Raw genomic sequence first — 21,494 nt, 5'->3', positions numbered from 1 at the left:
CGTACCTGTTCTTACCTTTTATACTAAACTGAAAGTAAGTTCCTTGAGGGCAGAATCACATAATTTTATCAATGTTGAATGAATGAATGAAGGTTATGTTTTAGCATGAAAAGACTGGCCAGGCAAGGCAGCTCACGCCTGTAATCCCAGCATTTTGGGAGGCCTAGGCGGGCAGATCACAAGGTCAGGAGATCGAGACCATCCTGGCTAACACGATGAAACCCCGTCTCTAATAAAAATACAAAAAAAAATCCGAGTGTGGTGGCGGGCGCCTGTAGTGCCAGCTACTTGGGAGGCTGAGGCAGGAGAATCGCTTGAACCTAGGAGGCAGAGGTTGTTGTGAGCCAAGATTGTGCCACTGCACTCCAGCTTGGGCGACAGTGAGACTGCCTCAAAAAAAAAAAAAGAAAAGACTAACGAATTTCAGAAGAAATTTATATTTGTATATAAAGAACAGACATTCTTTTAAAGCTATTCAAGAGAACATTCCTCTGTAAAAATTACTGTTCATATTGCTGATGTTCATAGCCAGAGAATAATATGTTTTACTTAACAGATATTTTTATAATATTTAACAATTCTACATATTATTCTTTGAATCTGCCTTTTTTGTTAAACAAGTTAATTATTTTAAAAAATTAGTTTTACCTTTTTATTTTTAAGTGAAAGCACGTTGATTAAGTAAAGAAATAAAAGAATGGCTACTCCATAAGCAGAGCAACCTAGGTTTACTATTTTTGGATGCTTTAAAAAATGAATATTAATGTAATATATAATTGAAAAATATTTTCCACAGGTTTATAAATATATGCACCTCTGAATACAAAAACCTGTGCTTAGTAGGCCTTTTCTTTAGACTTTTAACACCTTGGTTTCCTCATATGGGATTCGTTTTTTGTTAAATTATCCCTAAGATCCTTTCCTGAATAAATGTTACTATTCTGTCTAATTATAATGCTAACCTCATCCAAAGCTTAGCCAGAATAGCTATTTATTTCTCTGGATCATGTGTCTTTAGAATTCCTTTGGTAAGCAATTTCGAGGGAATAGAATGAATGCCTTAATCTTTGGAACCATTCTGCCCAGATAACTTGGAACCATGTAGTTCCAAGACAGATTGAAGCCTAAGTGGGACACATGTGTTTAAATCACTACCACAGATATTGTTTTTCTTGATGACATCTCATGCTATATCTCGAGTTCCCTCCAAATTCATTGTTTATTTTGTCATAGGATTTTCATAGTAATAAAGGAAAAGTGTTGTAATTTTTAAAAATTATGGGTAGTTTGGTCATTGATGGGCATGTGTAATACTTTCTGAATATTAATATATATACTGGTTTCCTCTTCTGTTAACTTCAAGAAGACTGGTATTATCTATTGGCTATTTGGCATTTTAATAACATGTTTTTAAAGACCTAAAACACAATCTCTAAAGGCATAGAAAGGTACTCAAAGCAACCAATAATTGAGAAAGTTATTTAGGTGTTTGTATACATTCAACAATGTATACAATGGGGAGGTGATTAAAAAACTGTGACTTTACCTTTAGTCTACATCCATGGCCTTTCATTAATTAATACATTTTTAAAATTTCAACTTTTATTTTAGATTGAGGGGGTACATGTCAATGTTGTTTTACCTGGGTGTATTGCGTGGTGCTTAGATTTGGGGTATGATTGATCCTGTCACCCAGGTACTGAGCATAGTACCCAACAGTTACTTTTTCCATCCTTTCTACCCCCTCTAGTAGTCCCTATTGTGTGTTGTTGCCATCTTTATGTCCATGAGTACCCAGTGTTTAGCTCACACTTATAAGTGAGATCATGTGGTATTTGGTTTTCTGTTCCTGCACTAATCTGCATAGGATAATGGCCACTTGCTACATTCATGTTGCTGCAAAGGACATGATTTTGTTCTTTTACCTGGCTGTGTAGTATTCCATGGTGTATATGTGCCACATTGTTTTTATTCAGTCCACTGTTGATGGGCACCTATGTTGATTCCATGTCTTTACTGTGGTGAATAGTGCTGTGATGAACATACTAGCGCATGTGTCTTTATGGCAAAAAAAATTATTTATTTTTTGTATATATACCCACTATTGAGATAACTGGGTTGAATTGTTGTTCTGTTTTAAGGTCTTTGAGAAATCTCCAAACTGCTTTCCACAGGGGCTGAATTAATTGACATTCCCACCAATAGTGTGTCAGCATTCCCTTTTCTCCACAGCCTTATCAGCATGTATTGTTTTTTGACTTTTTATTAATAGCCATTCTGACTGGTGTGAGATGATATTCTCCTTGTAGTTTCGATTTGCAAGTGCAAATCTCTGATAATTAGTGCTAATGATTAGTGATGTGGAGTATTTTTTCATGTTTGTTGGCCATTTGTATGTCTTGTTTTGCGAAGTGCTGTTCATGTCTTTTGCCCATTTTTTAATGGAGTTATTTGTTTTTTGCTCGTTCAGTTGTTTAAGTTCCTTATAGAGCCTTGATATTAGACTTTTTGTTGGGTGCATAGTTGCAAATATTTTCTCTGATTCTGTAGTTTGTTTACTCATAGTTTCTTTTGCTGTGGAGGAACTCTTTCATTTAATTAGGTACCATTTGTCAATTTTTTTGTTGTTGAAATTCCTTTTGAGTACTTAGTCATAATTCATTCTCAAGGCCAGTGTCCACAATGGTGTCTCCTAGGTTTTCTTCTAAGATTCTTACAGTTCGAGGTCTTAAATTTAAATCTTCAGTTCATCTTGAGTTAATTTTTGTATATGGTGAGAGGTAGGGGACCAGTTTCATTTTTCTGCATATGGCTAGCCAGCTATCCCAGCACCCTTATTGAATAGGGACTCCTTTCCCTATTGCTTGTTTTTGCCGCCTTTATCAAAGATTATCAGATGGGTATAGGTGTGTGGCTTTATTTCTTGGTCCACTGGTCTGTGTATCTGTTTCTGTACTTTTTTTGGTTACTGTAGCCCTATAGTATACTCTGAAGTCAGTCAGTGTGATGCCTCTGGCTTTGTTCTTTTTGTTTAGGATGGCTTTGGCTATTCGGGCTCTTTTTTGGATCCATATGAATTTTAGAATAGTGTTTTCTAGTTCTGTGAAAAATGACATTGGTAGTTTGATAGGAATAGCATTTAATCTGTAGTTTGTTTTGAGCAGTATGGACATTTTAACGATATTGATTCTTCCAATCCATTAGCTTGGAATGTCTTTCCAGCTGTCTGTGTCATTTGTTATTTCTTTCAGCAGTGCTTTGTAATTCTCCTTGTAGAGATGTTTCACCTCCTTTTTAGATGAATTCCTAGGTATTTTATTATTATTATTATTATTGGCAGCTACAGTAAATGGGATTGTGTTCTTGATTTGGCTCTCAGCTTGAACATTATTGGTTTGTAGAAATGCTACTGATTTTCGTACATTGATTTTGTATTCTGAAACTTTACTGAAGCCATTTGTCAGTTCTAGGAGCCTTTTGGTGGAATCTTTAGGGTTTTCTAGGTATAGAATTACATCATCTGCAAAGTTTGACTTTTCCTAATTGGATACCTTTTATTTATTTCTTTTGCCTGATTGCTCTGGTTAGTACTTCCAGGACTATGTTGAATAGGGCAGTAAGAGTAAGCATCCTTGTCTTGTTTCAGTTCTCAAGAGGAATGCTTCATTTTTGCCTGTTCAGTATGATGTTGGCTGTGAGTTTGTCATAGATGGCTCTTGTTATTTTGAAGTATGTTCCTTTGATGCCTAGTTTCTTAAGGATTTGTATAGTGAAGAGTTGTTGGATTTTACTGAACACTTATTCTTCATCTATTGAGGTGATAATATGATTTTCGTTTTTAACTCTGTTTATGTAGTGAATCACATTTATTGATTTGCATATGTTAAACTAACCTTGCATCCCCAGGAATGAAGCTTACTTGATCATAGTCAATTAACTTTTTGATGTGCTGTTGGATTCAGCTTGCCAGTATTTTGATGAAGATTTTTACATCTATGTTCATCAGGGATATTGGCCTGTAGTTTTTATTTGTGTGTGTCTTTGCCAGGTTTTGGTATCAAGTTGATGCTGCCTTCATAGAGTGAGTTAGGGAGGGAGTTCCCCCTCCTCGATTTTTTTGGAATAGTTTCAGTAGAATTGGTACCAGCTTTTCCTTGTATGTCTAGTAGAATTCGGATGTGAATCCATCTGTCCAGGGCTTTCTTTGGTTGATAGATTTTTTTATTATTGATTGAATTTTGGAAGTTGATATTGGTCTGTTTAAGGTTTCAGTTTCTTTCTGATTCAGTCTTGGGAGATTGTGTTTCTAGGAATTTATCCATTTTCTCTGGATTTTCTAGTTTGTGTGATACAGGGGTTCATAATAGTCTCTGGGTTTTTTTTTTTTGTATTTCTGTGGAATTGGTTGCAATGTTACCTTTTCATTTCTGATTGTGTTTATTTGCATCTTCTCTCTTTTTGTTAATCTAGCTAACAGCCTATTGATCTTGTTTATCCTTTCAAAAAAAAACCAACTTTTGGTTTCATGGATTCATTGTTTGCATATTTGGGTCTCAATTTCATTCAGTTCTGCTTTGAGTTTAGTTATTTCTTTTCTTTTGCTAGCTTTGGTGTTAATTTGTTTTTTTTTTTTTTCTTGTTCTGGGTGTGATATTAAATCATTAATTTGAGACTTTTCTTACTTTTTGAGATAGATACATAGCACTTTTCTCTTAACACTGCTTTTGCTGCATCCCAGATAATTTCCATGATACTGTGTGGTTTTTGAGAGATCTTCTTGGTATTGATTTCTTTTTTTATTCCACTGTGATCTTAGAATATGATTGGTATGATTTCATTTTTTATAATTTATTGAGACTTCCTTTATGGCTGAGTATGTGAGTGATCTTGGAGTATGTTCTGTGTGTAGATGAGTAGGATTTATATTCTGTGGTTGATGGGTGGGGTATTCTGTAGATGTCTTGTTAGATTAAATGTCAAATTTAAGTCCATAATTTTTTTATTTAGTTTTCTACCTTGATGATCTGTGTGATGCTGTGAGTGGTATGTTGAAGTTCCCCACTACTGTCTTGTGGCTAAGTCTTTCCATAGGTCTAGAAGTACTTGTTTTTATGTATCAGGGTGCTCCAATATTGAGCACATATATATTTGGGATAGTTCAGTCTTCTCATTGAATTGAACCCTTTATTATTATGTAATGCCCTTTGTCCTTTTTTACCTTTGTTGGTTTAAAGTCTGTTTTATCTGATGTAAGAATTGTGATTCCTGCCCTTTTTGTTTTCCATTTGCATAGCAAGTTTTTTTCCAGCCCTTTACTTTGAGCCTGTGGGTGTCATTATGTGTCAGATGGGTCTCTTGTAGAATGCAGATGGGCCTTGTTTTTTTTTTGTTTTTTGTTTTTTTTTTAAATCCAGCTTTCCACTCTGTGCCTTTCAAGTGGGATGTTTTGATCATTTACATTTAAGGTTAATATTGTTATGTGAAGTTTTGATTCTATCATGAAGTTGTTACTGATTGCTTTGTAGTTTCTATTGTATAGTTGCTTTACAGGGACTGTGGCTCTGTCCTTGTGTTTTTGTGGTAGCAGATACTGTTCTTTTGTTTCCCTGTTTAGAACTTCCTTAAAGATCTCTTGTTAAGGCTGGTATAGTGGTAACTAATTCTCTTAGTGCTTGCTTGTCTGGAAAAGATTTTGTTTCTCTTTCACTTATGAAGCTTAGTTTAGTGGGATATGAAATTCTTGGGTGGAATTTCTTTAAAAATTCTGCAAATAGGCCCTCAATCTCTCCTGGCTTGTGAGGTTTCTGCTGAGAAGTCTGTTGTTAGCCTAATGGGGTTCCCCTATGTAATCTCTTTTCTCTAGGTGCCTTTAAGGTTTTTTCTTTAGTGTTGACCTTGGACAGTCTAGTGCTATATGCCTTGTTGATCTTCATTTTGTATAGTATTTCTCAGGGATTCTCTGGATTTCTTATACCTGAATGTCTGCCTCTCTAGCAGGATTAGGGAAATTTTCTGAATTATTCCCTCAAATATGTTTTTCAGTTTGTTTAGTGTTTCTTCTCAGGAATGCCAGTAGTTCATAGGGTTGGTTACTTTACATAATTTCGTATTTCTCAGAGACTTTGTTCATTTTTTAAAAATTCCTTTTTCTTTATTTTTGTCTAGCTGGACTAGTTTGAAGGACTGGCCTTCAAGTTCTGGAATTCTTTTTTCTGCTTGGTCCAGTCTGTTGATAAAGCTTTCAATTGTATTTGGAAATTCCATAAGTGAGTTTTTCAATTCCAGAAGTTTGTATTGATTTCTTTTAAAGATGTTTATCTCTTCATTTCTTGGATTGCTTTAGAAGTTTCTTTGTATTGATTTTCAACCTTGTCTTAGATCTTGTTGAGCTTCCTTGCAATACATGCTTTGAATTCTTTGTGTCTTATTTCTGAGTGTCTATTTTGGTTAAGGACCATTTCTAGAGAGCTAGTGATATTTTTTGTCATGTCACTACATTCAGATTTTTTTATGGTGCCAGAATTCTTGCACTGGTTTCTTTTTTTTTTTTTTTTGAATTTTTTTATTATACTTTAAGTTCTGGGATACATATGCAGAACGTGCAGGTTTGTTACATAGGTATACACGTGCCATAGTGATTTGCTGCACTCATCAACCCGTCATCTACATTAGGTATTTCTCCTAATGCTATCCCTCCCCTAGCCCCCCACCCCCTGACAACCCCGGTGTGTGATGTTCCCCTCCCTGTATCCATGTGTTCTCATTGTTCAACTCCCACTTATGAGTGAGAACACGTGGTGTTTGATTTTCTGGTTTCTTATCTAGAGATCCTGGCACTTCAAATTTTTATAATATTTTTGTGCAGGTAGGATTTTTTCTTTTTCTTTCTTATAATATTATTTTTGTTTGTTTGTTTGTTTGTTTTCTTTCTCTTTCCCTCTGTAGGGGGTGTGACTGTAGAGAATGCTGAGTAGGGTCTTTGGGCTTTGCTTCCATAGCCCTGCGCACTTCTATTGGCAGGTTGTATATTGGGCTGTGCAGTTTAACCTACAAGCCTGTAGATGGTGCTTGTTAGTAACAGCCAATTGCAGCCAGTGCAGCAGGGTATATACTTAATCCTTGTTTACTGGGAGAACTCTGTTCCCTCAGGCAATGGGCTGATTCTTGGATTGCACAGTTGTCTGAGCTCCCTGCTCGGCACTGGGGAGTGGGGGCCAAGATGGGCAGGACGAGACTGGGCAGATCTGCCTACAGATCCCCCAGTGGCAGGTGTGGGCACCAGCGCTGAGGGAGAATCTACCTGGCAGCCACTAAATGCCCCCAGGCATGCCTAAGTGTGGAGCTGAGAAACCCTCCCAGCCCCAGGTTTTCTGGACAGGGTTCGGGGGATGGCATGAACTCCTAATCTAGGAGAGCTCTAAGTGCGTGGAGCTCTGCCTAGGCATGGAGCAGAGAGGGCCCCTCTGTATGAAAATCTCTGCACAGGAGATGTAGGTTAACTCAGGCTGTTGAAACAGGCAAAGAGGTGCTTTGAATGCCTGAAAGTCTGCCTGGGTGTGAAGCAGAGAGGGCCCCACTACACCAGATCTATGCATAGGAAAGGTAGGGCAGTTCAGGCTGCCAATCTGGGCAAGGTGCTTTGAATGCCTGGAGGTCTGCTTAGAAGTGGAGTGGAGAAGGCCCGGCTGCACTGTGATGTATGCACAAGAAGGGTTGGGGTAGTATGGCCTTTAATTTATACTAAAAGTGCATGTGATTTTGCACATCCTCCTATTCCCATTATCTGGCAGAAGCTATCCATTGAGATTTTATTATGCAACTGCTTTGCTAGCTTTTCTGGGTAACATATTTTGTGTCCTTTTGAACTAGGGATTCACTGTGTGTGTGTGTGTGTGTGTGTGTGTTTAAAGGAAAGGAGTGAACGAGGAATGAAGGGAGGGAGAGAGGGAAGAAATGAGGATAAAGGATTGCTATCATTAGTATTTTATGAGTGCTTTATCTCCTCAAGCATTAGGTAAGTCTGGAAGGGGAAAATTTCATGTTAATTGCTGCAAATCTTTGAGTGAAAATTCCTCAAAGAGATCTGTGCATGTTTGTTTATAATTACATTTTGTGAGATGATCACTAGTAAATATACTAAAATTATTTTAGATAGGTTTTGTGTGTGTGTATGCTTTGTCTAATTTTTTATTACATGATGCATTTTTCTTTTCCCAATAGAACCTCTGTATTACTGGCAACAGACTGAAGATGATTTGACAGTAACAATACGGCTTCCACAAGACAGTACTAAGGAGGACATTCAAATACAGTTTTTGCCTGATCACATCAGCATTGTACTGAAGGATCACCAGTTTTTAGAAGGAAAACTCTATTCATCTATTGATCATGAAAGCAGTACATGGATAATTAAAGAGAGTAATAGGTATTTTTATAATTTTACTTTAATATTCCATTATCTTCTTTTCTTTTGTTTTTACTCTTTCCTCAGTGGTTACATCAGAAATTAATACAATAGTTCTGTCTGTATTGCTGGTTACTTTTCTTAAGATATATTAAAAACAGAATTACTGTGTCAAAGAGCATATTTCTAGTTGAAATTAAAGATAGTAGCATAGCTATCACTTGGAGAATATGGTAGTGCTTTGTTTTACCAGCTCTGGATACAATAATAATCATAGGTGAAAATGGCTATTTTAAATTGCACTTTTTCAAACTTTTTAATAGAAATAATTTTTTTAACTTTAGTTTGCTGGCTTGATAATATATTTCCATTCTTTAAAATTTTAAATATACAAAAGGATATAGAGTGAGAAGTCTGCCTCCAACACAAGCTTGTGGGTCACCCATCCTCCCACTCCTCACAATCAGTGTTGTTACATTTTACATACATTCAAGCGTCACACATACTTTTTCCTTTTCTTTAAGGAAAACTGCTTTTGGCGGCTAGCTGCAGTGACTCACGCCTGTAATCCCAACATTTGGGATGCTGAGGTAGGAAGATTGCTTGAGGCCAGGAGTTTGTGACCAGCCTAGGCAAAAAGAGAAAACCCTGTCTCTAACAACAACAAAAAAGTTTTTAACACATACTTCACACAATTATACATCTTGCTTTTGTTCACTTGCAATGATAAATCTTAGGGATCTTTCCATAATGAATATATAAAAATTATTAAATTCTCTTTTATGATATCACGGTATTCCATCAACTGCACCATCATTTTAGACAATCCTCTATTGTGTTAATTTGGGTTGTTTTCAATAACTTCTGTTTATATACATATTATTTCACATGTGTAGAAATATATATGAAGGATAAATTTCTAAAAGTGGAATAATTAATATTTCTTTGTAAATTGTAGTAATTTTTTCTTATGTAAATTCTCCATTTACATTTCTTTTGTGGATTGTGTGTTCAGGACACAAAGCCATAAAAGAAATACGTAAGTGGCCAGGCACAGTGGCTCATGCCTGTAATCACAGCACTTTGGGAGGCTGAGGCGGATGGATTGCCTGAGGTCAGGAGTTAGAGACCAGCCTGACCAACATGGTGAAACCCCGTCTCAACTAAAAACACAAAAATTAGCTGGGTGTGGTGGCGGGTGCCTGTAATCCCAGCTACTTGGGAGGCTGAGACAGGAGAATTGCTTGAACCTGGGAGGCAGAGGTTGCGAGACCAGGCGATTGCTTTCCAGCCTGGGCAATAAGAGCGAAACTATGTCTCAAAAAAAAAGAAAGAAATACATAAGTTAGACTTCATCAAAACAGGCATTTTCTGCATATCAAAATTAAAAATGTTTGTTCTTCTAAAGATACCATTAAGAAAACAAAAAGGTAAGCCATGAACTGGGAAAAAATATTCACAGTACTAATCTTAAACAAAGGACTTTCATTTTTAGTGTATAAGGAAGCCTTACAAATTCATAATAAAAGTAAGCCAGTTTTTTTAAATGGTCAAATTATTTGAATAGACATGTCACAATAGAAGATATATGAACAGCTAGTAAGCACATCAAAAGGTAATTATCATTAGACATTAGGAAAATTAAAACTAGAGTGAGACACCAATACATGACTAAAACTGAAGACTGACAGTATCAGACGTTGGCAAGGATGTGGGGCACCAGCAACTCATTCATATCTGGTACGAGTGTAAAATAATAATACAATCACTTTGGCAGACTGTTTAGCAGTTTCATATCAAGTTAAACATATACCTATTTTTAATCTTAACAATTCTACTCCTTGATGTTTAACCAAAATAAATGAATGTATATAAGTTTTTGTTTTTCTGAGACACGGTCTCACTCTGTTGCCCAGGTTGGAGTGCAGTGACACAGTCACTCAGCTAATTTTTGTATTTTTTGTAGAGATGGGGTTTTGCCATGTTGCTCAGACTGGTCTCAAACTCCTGAACTCAAGCGATCTGCCTGCCTCGACCTCCCAAAGTGCTAGGATTACAGGTGTGAGCCACCGTGCCCAGCTGAAAATATATGTTAAAAAACAAAACAAAGCCAAAACAAATTTGCAAACATATGTTCATAGCAGCCATACTTATAAAAGCCAGAAATATCTCTAGTGTTAGTGAAAAGGTGAATGGATAAGTACGTGTGGTATATTCATACAATGGAATGTTACTCTGTAATAAAGTGCTAGCAATAAATAAAAAGCAATATGAGTGACTTAAAAACATGTGGGGTGAAAGAAGCCAAAGACAAAAAATCATACTGTATGATTCCACATAGGGAGTTCTAGAACTGGCAAAACTAATCTGTGGTGATACAAATCAGAACACTTGTTATTTCTAGGGTGTAGGGAGATTGACTAAAGAAAGGCCGAGGGAACTGCCTGTATGGTGGAAATAATTCAGTATCCTTATTGGGTTACAAAGGTATATGCATTTGTCAAACTCAGTAAATTCTACACTTAAAACCTGTGAATTTTATTTATAAATTATACCTCAATTAAAGGAGCAAAACTATATCTTTTAAAAAATAAAGTTAACTGTCTTATAAAATTATAATCCTTTGCCTCCCACAACTGTGCCATTTTGCAAATCTATTCCAGGCAGTTTATTCCCCAATTATTTGGATTACTAAAATTACTTTATTTTAAATCAAGTCTTAGTAATTATTAAATTCAGTGATGGATTAATGAATAGAGTTAGGCAGTTAATTTTTTAAGTGGTCAGATTTGGTCAGAAATGAGAAATGGTTGATTTAAAATACAACCTAAATCTTGTGCTTTAAGTTGATGTTACATAGAGGATAACTTAGATGTTTTTACACAAAGTATAGTTCTTAATTCGAAGTATATGATCCATGTGAGTCTGATACAAGTCTAAATCATGAGCATCTAAGAAAAATATATCTAGCTCAGAAAGTTTGAAGTTGTAAAAGCAGGTATCTTTCATTAATGAAGACATTTGGTGATTTTGTTACACTTTTTAATATATCAAAAATAATTGCTTGAAAGGTTCTTTTAAAAGTATTTTATATCTCCACATACTCTATTTAATTATGTTTATGTGTATGTGAGTCACATTTACAAATTGGCAAACCAACTAGAACATATTGTTAAATGTAAGTCATCAAGCAGTAGCCCAGCAAAGGTCTAGGGTAATAGCTTGACTTCATGTAAGTAGTTTCAGCATTCAGTGCATCAACATAGATCAGTATTATTTTTCCATTAAATTTGAGGTGTTTGATTATTATTTTGTGTTAAAAAAGATAATTACAATGTAGTGTAGGTGGTATTGTTATTTTAAAAACATGATTTTCTGTACATCAGTAAATTACTCATACCTCTCATTTTCAAAAGTTACTGTTGTCTCACTTTGGAAAGATTTTTTTAACTAATCTGTAGTTTATTATATTTGGCATTGTGTGGGTTTTTTTTTTTTTTTGGCTTGGATGGTAGCATACAATACTAGTTTTAAAACGTACAAATGCAGTCTTACAAGAAGGGTGCACTGATTAGCTGTGCAAATTAATGATGGTTTGGAAATTATAACAGATTGTATCAACTCTTTCAGATCTCTTTAGGTAGCAACTAAGAACAGTTAACTGGGTAAATGTTCTTTAATAGTTATTTACATATATTTTTTTCAGAGAGGCAGAATAGTGCAGTAGTGAAGAACATGGACTTAGAGCCAGACCGTTTAAATAGCTTGTGACCGTGGCAAGTTGCTTAACCTCAGTACTTTTTTTTCTTACTTGTAAAATGGTGATGATAATAATATTTACAGTACTTTATTTGGTTGTTGTAACCAATGAGTTAAAACATGTAAAGTGCTTAAGACAGCACCTGACATATAGGTAAGTGTAAGCTATTGTCATTATTACTATTATTATCATCATCATTATTATCAAGATTACCTTTATCCTTAGAAAAGGTAACTAAATCTGGGGGCTGGGCACGGTGGCTCACACCTGTAATCCTAGCACTTTGGGAGACCAAGGCAGGCAGATCACTTGAGGCCAGGAGTTCAAGATCAGCCTGGCCAACATGACAAAACCCTGTCTCTACTAAAAATACAAATATTAGCTAGGCGGGCATGGTGGCGTGGCCTGTAATCCCAGCTACTTACTTGGGAGGCTGAGGCATGAGGGTCACTTGAACCCGGGAGTCGGAGGTTGCAGTAAGAGAGATTGTGCCATTGCACTCCAGCCTGGGCAAGAAAGTGAGACTCTGTCTCGAAAAAAGAATAAATGTAACTAAATCTGGGCTTTTATTGTGGTAGTAATTTTCAGTGCTAATGATAAGTACTCATATTATTATTTTGTATAGTCTCTTAAAATAGGTAGTTTCAGAAAAATGTTAAATGCTGTAATTCATAAGGTAGTGATTGTAACAGTCTTGAAAAAGAACAGCTGATAAGTTTGCATGTCCTGTTTGATAACTATAATAGTTATTATTGTATTCTTGCAGTTGTGTTCCAGGGCATGAGCTAATATGGTACACGTGTATGAAAGATGGCACATGGAAAAGGTTGCTTTGTTGTGCAATAGCTGTTACCACTCCCCTTTTCTGTTATAGCAGTGGGTGCTCCCAAAGCATCTTACTTGGGTTTTCCTTCCTATTCCAGAGGAACATGGGCCAAGTTACTTCTTCTCCTATGTCCGTAGTCTGCCTTGACTCTGCTCTCTTTCCCTTTCCTGCTGCATCAGTCCTTGATCTCGGGGTTCCTGACAGGCCATTTTTAGTGCATTTGGAATTGTTTAGTTGTTTACGTGTACAGAATTAGATTTCAAATAAGTTAATAGAGAACACATTAACATCTTTTTTACCTGTATTACCAAAGTTAATTTTTTTCCTTATTTCTACTTTTCAATTATTTAACATCTGTATTTTAAAATTAAGAATTGCGTTGATTTAACCTGCTTGATCTTGAGGTTAATAATCATATATTATGGCTCTTAGTTTGTGAAAATAAAGTTAATTGTTGGTTCCAGACACAAAGAATTATCCTTTAGTTACAGCCTTTTTCCTCTTTGCTTACATTCCCACAACCCCGACCATTCCCCAGATGTCTTATAGATCCATGCTTCTTGTATTTCTATTAAGTTCAGGAACATACTGCATACCAGTACTTTCTGGATGACCTGACTCTTTCCAGCCAATCCTCTCTTCAGGCCATTTGCTGTACCATTTCCAGTGGTACTTTCTTTATTAAATCTGGACTATTTGCCTTTAGATTATAGGTTTTCCATCACATGCAAAACTTAAATGAGCAAGATATTTGGTAAACCATCCTCTGGACACTGGAGGGTTCTTTCTGTAGAAGATAGAAACAAACAATGTTTGTTACTGATTGTATAATTTGTATAATTGCTTAATGTAACATTACTTTTCCCATTTAAACTTCTAGCTTGGAGATTTCCTTGATTAAGAAGAATGAAGGACTGACCTGGCCAGAGCTAGTAATTGGAGATAAACAAGGGGAACTTATAAGAGATTCAGCCCAGTGTGCTGCAGTAGCTGAACGTTTGATGCATTTGACCTCTGAAGAACTGGTAAGTAGTTGGAATAGTAGTGTGACTTTCCAAGGGTCCAAAAATATGTTATGTGAAGATTATGCCGTGCTTTTCAAACAATATTTTGCTTTTCCTAATATAAAAGATACATGTCAGATACTACTGATCTGAGTGATGTTTGAATATGGCCTGAGTTCTAAGATTTATTTCTTACACTATGTAAATACATACATACATGTGTGGTCATACTGTATAGAGGGTTTGCCTGTATCTGTTTATGTGTGTGTGTGTGTGTATTGTGCACTCTCTCTCTCTCTACATGTATTCATGAGGAGAATCAACTGACCAATGCTGGTAGGACAAAAATTATGTTAGAATTTATTTGCTAAGAATCTAGTTATCACTAAAATTTTTGAGGTGAGTTTAGAATTTTGCAAGGATATGGGTATCATATAGTAATTTTTTCTTTATAATGTAATTCATTATGATGATTACATTGACAACACAATACTTAATCATGAGGTTGAATACATTCCCACTCTGATGATGTGTAAGATCATGTTAAGAATGTGAACAAATACAGCAGTACATCAGAATTTTAAATTATATGTTCGTTTTCTAACAATGATATCAGCATATGAAAGATGTCTGGTTTATTGCCATCTTGAATTATAGAGATGAGGAATACTGTACAAAGAATTATTTATACTGTAATGTTACTTACATCCTAAGATAGAAAAGAAGGACTGAAATATTGAAAGTGAATGTCTCTATCAAAAGGAAACATGGCTAAATAGAGAAACTAAGTTTCATGTTTGCCAGTAGTAATTGAAAATTTCAGGAATCACTGGAATTCATATGTAGGACTACAAAGCTTTGATTTCATAGCCGTGTTTACAACAAGCCATGCAGGCTGCATTGCCTTATATTCATTCACTCATTCAGCAAGTATTATTGTATTAGGCTCTGGGGATATAATAGTGACAGCAGTGGAGATGTGTTTTGAGATTGTAGATAATTGCAGTTAACTACTTTTTAAACTTGATGGTTTCAATTGAATATTAGTGTTTAGAGAAAGTTATTTATGCCTGAACACCAGTGTATTTGTTAGATTTTGAGAAGACAAATATACAGTCTTATCTGCAGCTGAAGGCAGTTTTATGTTTTTCAAATATTCATACTTGCCTTACTGCAGTGGTTAGAACGTCTCACAGCTATATAGAACTCTGGAATGGTAAAAGCAGACATTCTTGCCTTATTTGTGATCTTGGGGAAAATAATCGACATCATTAAGAAGGATAGATTTTTTTATTACATTGAAGAAATTTTCTTCTATTTGTAGTGTGCTGAGATTTTTTATCATGAATGATTATAGAATTTTCTGCATTGGTGGGATAAGCCCTTCTTGGTCATGATGTATTATCCTTTTACATATTGCTGAATTTGATTTGCTCATATTTTCTTGGGGATTTTTATATCTATTTGTGAGGAATATGGGATAGGTTTTTTGTTTTGTGTTGTTTTGTTTTTTACCATCTTTTTCCAGTTTGGATATCTGGGGTAATAACTTTGTAAAATGATTAGGGAAGTGTTCTCTCTTCTATTTCTAGAAGATAATGTATAGAATTAGTGTTATGTCTTAAAATGTTTGGTAGAATTTGTCAGTAAAACAGTGTGGACCTTGAGTTTGCTTTTTTGGAAGGCACTTAACTATGGTGCCTTAGTTTTTAATGTTTTTACAGATATAGGTCTAATGTGAGCATCTGTTTCCATTGCCTTTGTTTTTCAGTTTTCCATTTCTTATTTTCTGTGTTACATTTATTATGTTCTTCCTTTTGTTTACTGGGGATTTATTTTGCTCTTTTTTTCTACTTTTGAAGGTGATACTTAGTTGATTTTTGACCCTTCTGTTCCAATGAAAGCACTTAATGTTGTACATATCCTTCTAAGCACTGCTGTAGCTACATTCTCTAAATTTTTAGCCTACCTTCTTAATTCCATAGGGATTGATTTGATTCGATGCTAGGCTTCAGTCTTTTACATGGCTGATTTATTCCATGTTTATTCTTAAGGCAAAACTTTTCATTTATCTCAACTGAAAGCCTAGAATGGTTACCAGGTCTTCTCCTACTGTGTGGACTCTGAAGTCTAATTTTTGACTCCCAAGCACTTTAATACTCCAAACTCAGCTTTTCAGCCCCTTATTTGCTGCTTTCCGCTTGTCTTTTTCAACTCAGTTTAGAAATCAGCAAATGGTCCTTGGAAAGCAATATAGCATGTTTGACCCTTTTCTCTGCAATTTCCTTGTCTCTCTAATCTTGTCCTGTGAAGCACTGGTGGCCTTGATAGTCCTGAACTTTTAATTTTTTCTGCTTCTAAAGTATGAATAATTGGAAGGGGAAGGGAAGGAGAAATCTATAGGGTACTTTCTCTATTCTGCTGGACATAGATATCTCCTTGAGTCACTGTGCACAATGGCATCAACTAACCAGGAGATTGCTGGCGGTGCCTTTACAGCCAGCCACAGCAACCGTAATTGTTCCCATTGATATTTAGAGTAGAGGCAACAGCCACAACTAGGCGGTTCCATATCCCGGCTGGGACATGGACACATGTTGAGTATGTAGATCTTCTAGAACTCCCATCCATTTAGTTTCAGATTCTCTCAGTTCATTTCATTAAGTTCTTAATAACGTGAGAATTAGCATATCTCTGTATCTTAGCAACCTAGATGTTTACACATTTGGTCAGTTGTAGAATTGTATTTCTGCTATATGCAAATATTATATAATTTATTCCTTAATTATTGTGATCCTGTTACTCTGTGAGGTATATAAGACCAGACAGTGACCCTTGCATTAAAGCAAGGGAACATTTAAAAATTGCTTTTATGAATTTATGAATTTTATGAATTTATTTATGTCTACTTTAGGCTTATTGTTAACTATATTTCAGTGTTTCTGTTTGGGTAGATATTTGCGTGTGTGTGTGTGTGTGTGTGTGTGTGTGTGTGTGTGTGTGTTTTAGTGGTTCTAGAGGTTATATCTTTGACTTATCACCAACTATCTTTAAAAACTGTTCATCTATAATTTAAGAAATTTATATTTTCCACTCTATTCTTTGTATTATTGTTGTCTTACATTTTATATTCTATTAAAATTAATAATACCTTGTTATTTTAGCTATAGTCAGTAATTCTCTTTTAAAAGAGATTAAAAATGTAAAAAAAAGGTCTTTCATTTACTCTTATATTTGCCTTTTCCTCTATTCTGCATTCCTTTGTGTTGATTGACATTTTCATCTGATGTTATTTTTTTCTGGCTTGAGAGCTTCTTTTAGCATTTTTTCTAGTGTAGATTTGCTGGTGATAAATTCTCCCAGCTTTTTTCTGCAAAAATATTTCTCTTTTCTTCCCTTTTCCAAAGTTATTTTTGTTATGTATATAATTCGGTGTTGACAGGTTTTTGTTTTTGTTTTTTTCTCTTACACCTTCAAATATACACCATTGTATTCCGGCCTACATAGTTTCTGATGAGAAGTCAGCTGTCTTTTACATCTTTGTTCCTCTGTAAATAATGTATCTTTTCCTCCTCTGTTTGCTTTTAGGAATTTCTTTATTACTGCTTTTCAGAAATTTAATTATAATGTGACTTACTGTGGTTTTTTATTTTTTTAAAAAAATGTTTGTTGTGCTTGGAGTTCTTTGACATTCTAAAGTGTTGGCTATTACTTATATGCAATTTTTTTTCCCCATTCTTCTTGCCCTCCTCCAATTACCCATATGCTAGACCATTTGATATTGTTCCACAGGTGACTGAGTTTCTCTGCTTTTATGTTTTGTCTTTGTGCTTCATTTTGTAGTCACTGTTGCTATTTTTCAGGCTCGCTGGTCTTTTCTTCTGCAGTGTCTAATCAGCTGTCTGTCACATCTGTTTTGTTTTTCATTTCAGATTTGTGTTTTTATATCCAGAAGTTCAGTATGGTTCTTTCATCTCTCTCTTTCTCAACATGTTTATGTTTTCCTTTACATCTTTGAGTATATGGAACTGTTTATAATACCTTTTTTCATATCCTTTTCTGCTAACTTCGTCATTCTGTTATTTCTGTTTTTGTGATTATGATTTTATTGGTCATAGGTTTGCAATTCATTTTTAATTACTGCTGTAACCTTAACATTTTTAAAGCTGAAGAAACCCATTCCCTTGTTTATTTGTTTTACTTATTTACTTATTTTCTGGACTAAGAATCCAAATCCAGATAAAGAAAAACCACCTTGCAATGCTCAAGAGTTAGAAGAATGTGATATTTTCTTTGAAGAGAGCTCCAGTTTATGCAGATTTGATGGCAATACATTAAAAACTACTCATGTGGTAAGTTACTGATACTAATATTTCTAAAATTTTGTCAATAGTTACTCAGATAATGATTGGTCTATATATGTTTTTCAAAGATACTTGATTAGCAGTTACTGGCTTTGATAAGTCTCATCACTCCATAAAGTAGCATCTTTTCATACTACCACACTCAGCAAAACAGTGTTGTATAGTTTTGGTACAACTGTATATTGATATCTTTCAAGTGGTGCTTTTCTGGACAGCTTTTTAATATACAATTGTGACCCTGTAATGTATAATAACTTCACATTTTTTTTTTCATTCAACATTATGGACTTAAGTGTTTCCTCATGTTATTTAAATGTCTGGTTTAATGGCTGGATTATACTATGATGTTGGTCATGTCTGTATGTAGTGGTTCTACACATTACAATAAGTAATAACTTTTTTAAAGTACATTATTTATGATGATGCTGTTTTTAAAAATCTCTGTCATATGAAGCCTTTTCTATTTCCAGAGATAGTTATCTAATAACGAGTTACAGAATTCAAATTAATGAATCATAAGCCTCTGACAAATTGATTACCACTTATATTTTTATTAGTAATGATTGCAGTTATCACCTGATTCACTGCATCTTCACCTTCAGTTTTGTTTGATCATTACTAATTGGTGTGTAGAATAAACTTGTGCCAATCTTTTTTTTTTTTTTTTTACTGTCAACTATTTTATGTAATAACTATTTCTTTTGTGAAGAAGTTTTTATTTGTCTTAGTGTTTTTTACCAATTTGTATGACGTGTTTTCAATTTGGATAATGCTTCTATATCAAGTGAGTTAATATTTTCTTTTTATATTTTAGAATTTTTTTTATTCAACTCATTAATTCATCTGGAATTTGTTTTTCCTTTTCTCTCTGGTGTGCTATATATGTATATATTTCACACACTCCCCCTGCCCCCTGCGCCGCCACCTCAAAATTACACTCTGTTTACAGGCTTTGACAGATTTGTATTAAGATACTGAAGAAGACTGCCAGGAGTGGCTTGGTGCAGTAGATGTAGTTTTTTTTTTTTTTTTTTTTTTTTGATTTAGAACCTTATTAGATATTCCTTCTTAGGGGAATCCTTAACCATTAGTTAATACTACTAAATGTGTGTTTCATAGAGTTGTTTATGTGAGCAGGGTGTCTCAGCAAATCAGTGGCTAATTTAGAGCTGTGCATATAGAAATTAATCTAGTGTTATTACTGAAACCAGAAGGAAATTTAAGAGACTCATTCCAAGCAAAAGCAACAGAGGAGATTGAGAACAACTTGGTCTTTTGTTTCTGTTTTTAGACTTGTGAGTCTTTGATATAGGTTTCAAAGGTTCTGTTTTCAAGTAAAACCTGAAAAATTTCTGCCAAGTGTGCCCTGATGTTTCTTTGTCATGTAGAAATTTGGGGGAAAGTGTATTCTAGCAGAATTCATGTAACCGGAGTTAAAGGTGTCATGGGAAGCTGGCTTACCAGGTCTGAGTTCTGGCCCAACATCTTACTGACTAAAAGGAAATATAACTGTTCTTCTCACTCGCTATTCCTTCCTAGTCTTTTTGGATAATTACCAGCTTTATTTAATGGCTGAACATTAATTAGTACTCAAAAAAGTTGTAAAATGAGCATTTCTAGATTACACCTGTGTAGATAAATGAGGTGGAATGGCATAGGACCAGTGGCTAGGCAGAAGTACCATTTGAAACTGTATCAAAATTAAATATTTGCTTTTACAATTAATTTCTATCTCTTCACCGCTCTCTTCTTCACCACACTTTAACACCAGTAAGTTCTAAAAAGCACATGTATGACATTTTACCAGTGTCCTCAATACCTACCAAATGTTCTGATTCATAATAGATGCTTAATATATTTCTTTAGAATTATCTTTAAGTGACAGTCATTAAATTAAAAAAAAATGGTTTTAGGTCCATCTTGGATCTCAAGAAATGAATGTCTTTCGTTTTCCCGCTTCCTCCTCAATTGCTCTTCTAATTGAAGAGTAAGCAGTATTCTTAGTCAAATTATTATATCCAGGCTGGGCACCGGTCAAAACCCAAGATTATTGGAGCTGTTTTGGTTTTTTAGGAGTTTTACTTCCTAGATGTTGTTTAGTTTTGACATAATCCCATACATGATTCCCTGAATTGTGATAAATAAGAGCTATCACATCGCTACTCTTACTACCTTGGGTTAAATTTTAGAGAACCGGTTTCAAGCATGACTGATAGAAGGCTCTTGAATCTGACTAACTGGAGATTATTTGTTCTAATAATGAAGAATCTGGTTGTTCTTCTTAACGTTATAGTTTTAGGTGCTATAACTCTTAGATACTGTTTTCTTCCAAACTTTTATAAGGAAGGCAGCTATATCTTAAGTGTCATAAAATGCTGTGGTTTAAACGTAGCTTCCCTGAGAATTTCAGTTCATCTTAGTACTCCTGAGTAGTGTTGATCAGTAGTTTAATGTTGGTCACTGAGATACCCCCAGTTTATGATACCTTTCTTCATTTCCTATGTTTGAGCATATTAATTAAAACCAAGCAATGGCAAAATAAAACTATTATTACTGATACATTACAGTACCAAAGCTTAGTGGATCTACTTACTAAGTCCTAGAATTTAGCAGATTTAACTGTAGTCACAGGCAATGTTAAATCAGCTCTGGCTGCCCCTAGAGGGGCAGTTGAAACCTCTTATTTCCTGAGGCCTCTAGCTCCTTATAGGAAAAAGTGATAGAACTGAGCAGAATACACCGATTTTTCTTACATTTACCAATCAAATGTGACTTCACTCCTCAGGAATTTATAAAAGCTAGAATGTTATAGCAGTGGATCTTCTCAGTGTCGTAGATGGAAACATCAAGAGTGGGGAAGAAGTCCAATACATAATAAAAAGGGACAATCTTTCCAACTTCAAAGAAATTCCATATTTCATCTTCTTCATTTTACAGATTTATTAAGACAAGCTGAGATAGATGGAATTTATATGGGATCAAAGTGAGAGTCGGCAGTAGAAACTAGATCTCTTGGGCTGCCAGTATGCTTTCCATAATTTTCCCTAAACAATAGGATCATAGATTTCTATTTGGAGGTCCTAAGCTACTACAGTTAGTCCTTACTACTGAATAAATACAGTTAGTCTTCTGTATT

At 35.0% G+C, this 21,494-nt stretch overlaps 1 protein-coding gene across 2 annotated transcripts in view; it reads left to right on the top strand.

Moving 5' to 3' along the window:
- NUDCD1 (NudC domain containing 1) overlaps window positions 1-21,494 on the top strand; it is a 92,971-nt gene that overhangs the window by 46,202 nt on the left and 25,275 nt on the right. The window contains exons 6-8 of one of the 2 annotated variants that reach the window (XM_002819353.4): window positions 8,221-8,425; window positions 13,871-14,015; window positions 18,221-18,346. In XM_002819353.4, the coding sequence (XP_002819399.2) occupies window positions 8,221-8,425; window positions 13,871-14,015; window positions 18,221-18,346 (476 nt within the window). The remainder of the gene's footprint in view (window positions 1-8,220; window positions 8,426-13,870; window positions 14,016-18,220; window positions 18,347-21,494) is intronic. The other variant, XM_054518769.2, reaches the window with a different exon arrangement.

Source organism: Pongo abelii, chromosome 7 (assembly GCF_028885655.2).
Source record: "Pongo abelii isolate AG06213 chromosome 7, NHGRI_mPonAbe1-v2.0_pri, whole genome shotgun sequence".
Taxonomy (NCBI): domain Eukaryota; kingdom Metazoa; phylum Chordata; class Mammalia; order Primates; family Hominidae; genus Pongo; species Pongo abelii.
Note: the sequence above shows the minus strand (reverse complement) of the source record. Positions and strands in the feature narration are given on the sequence as shown.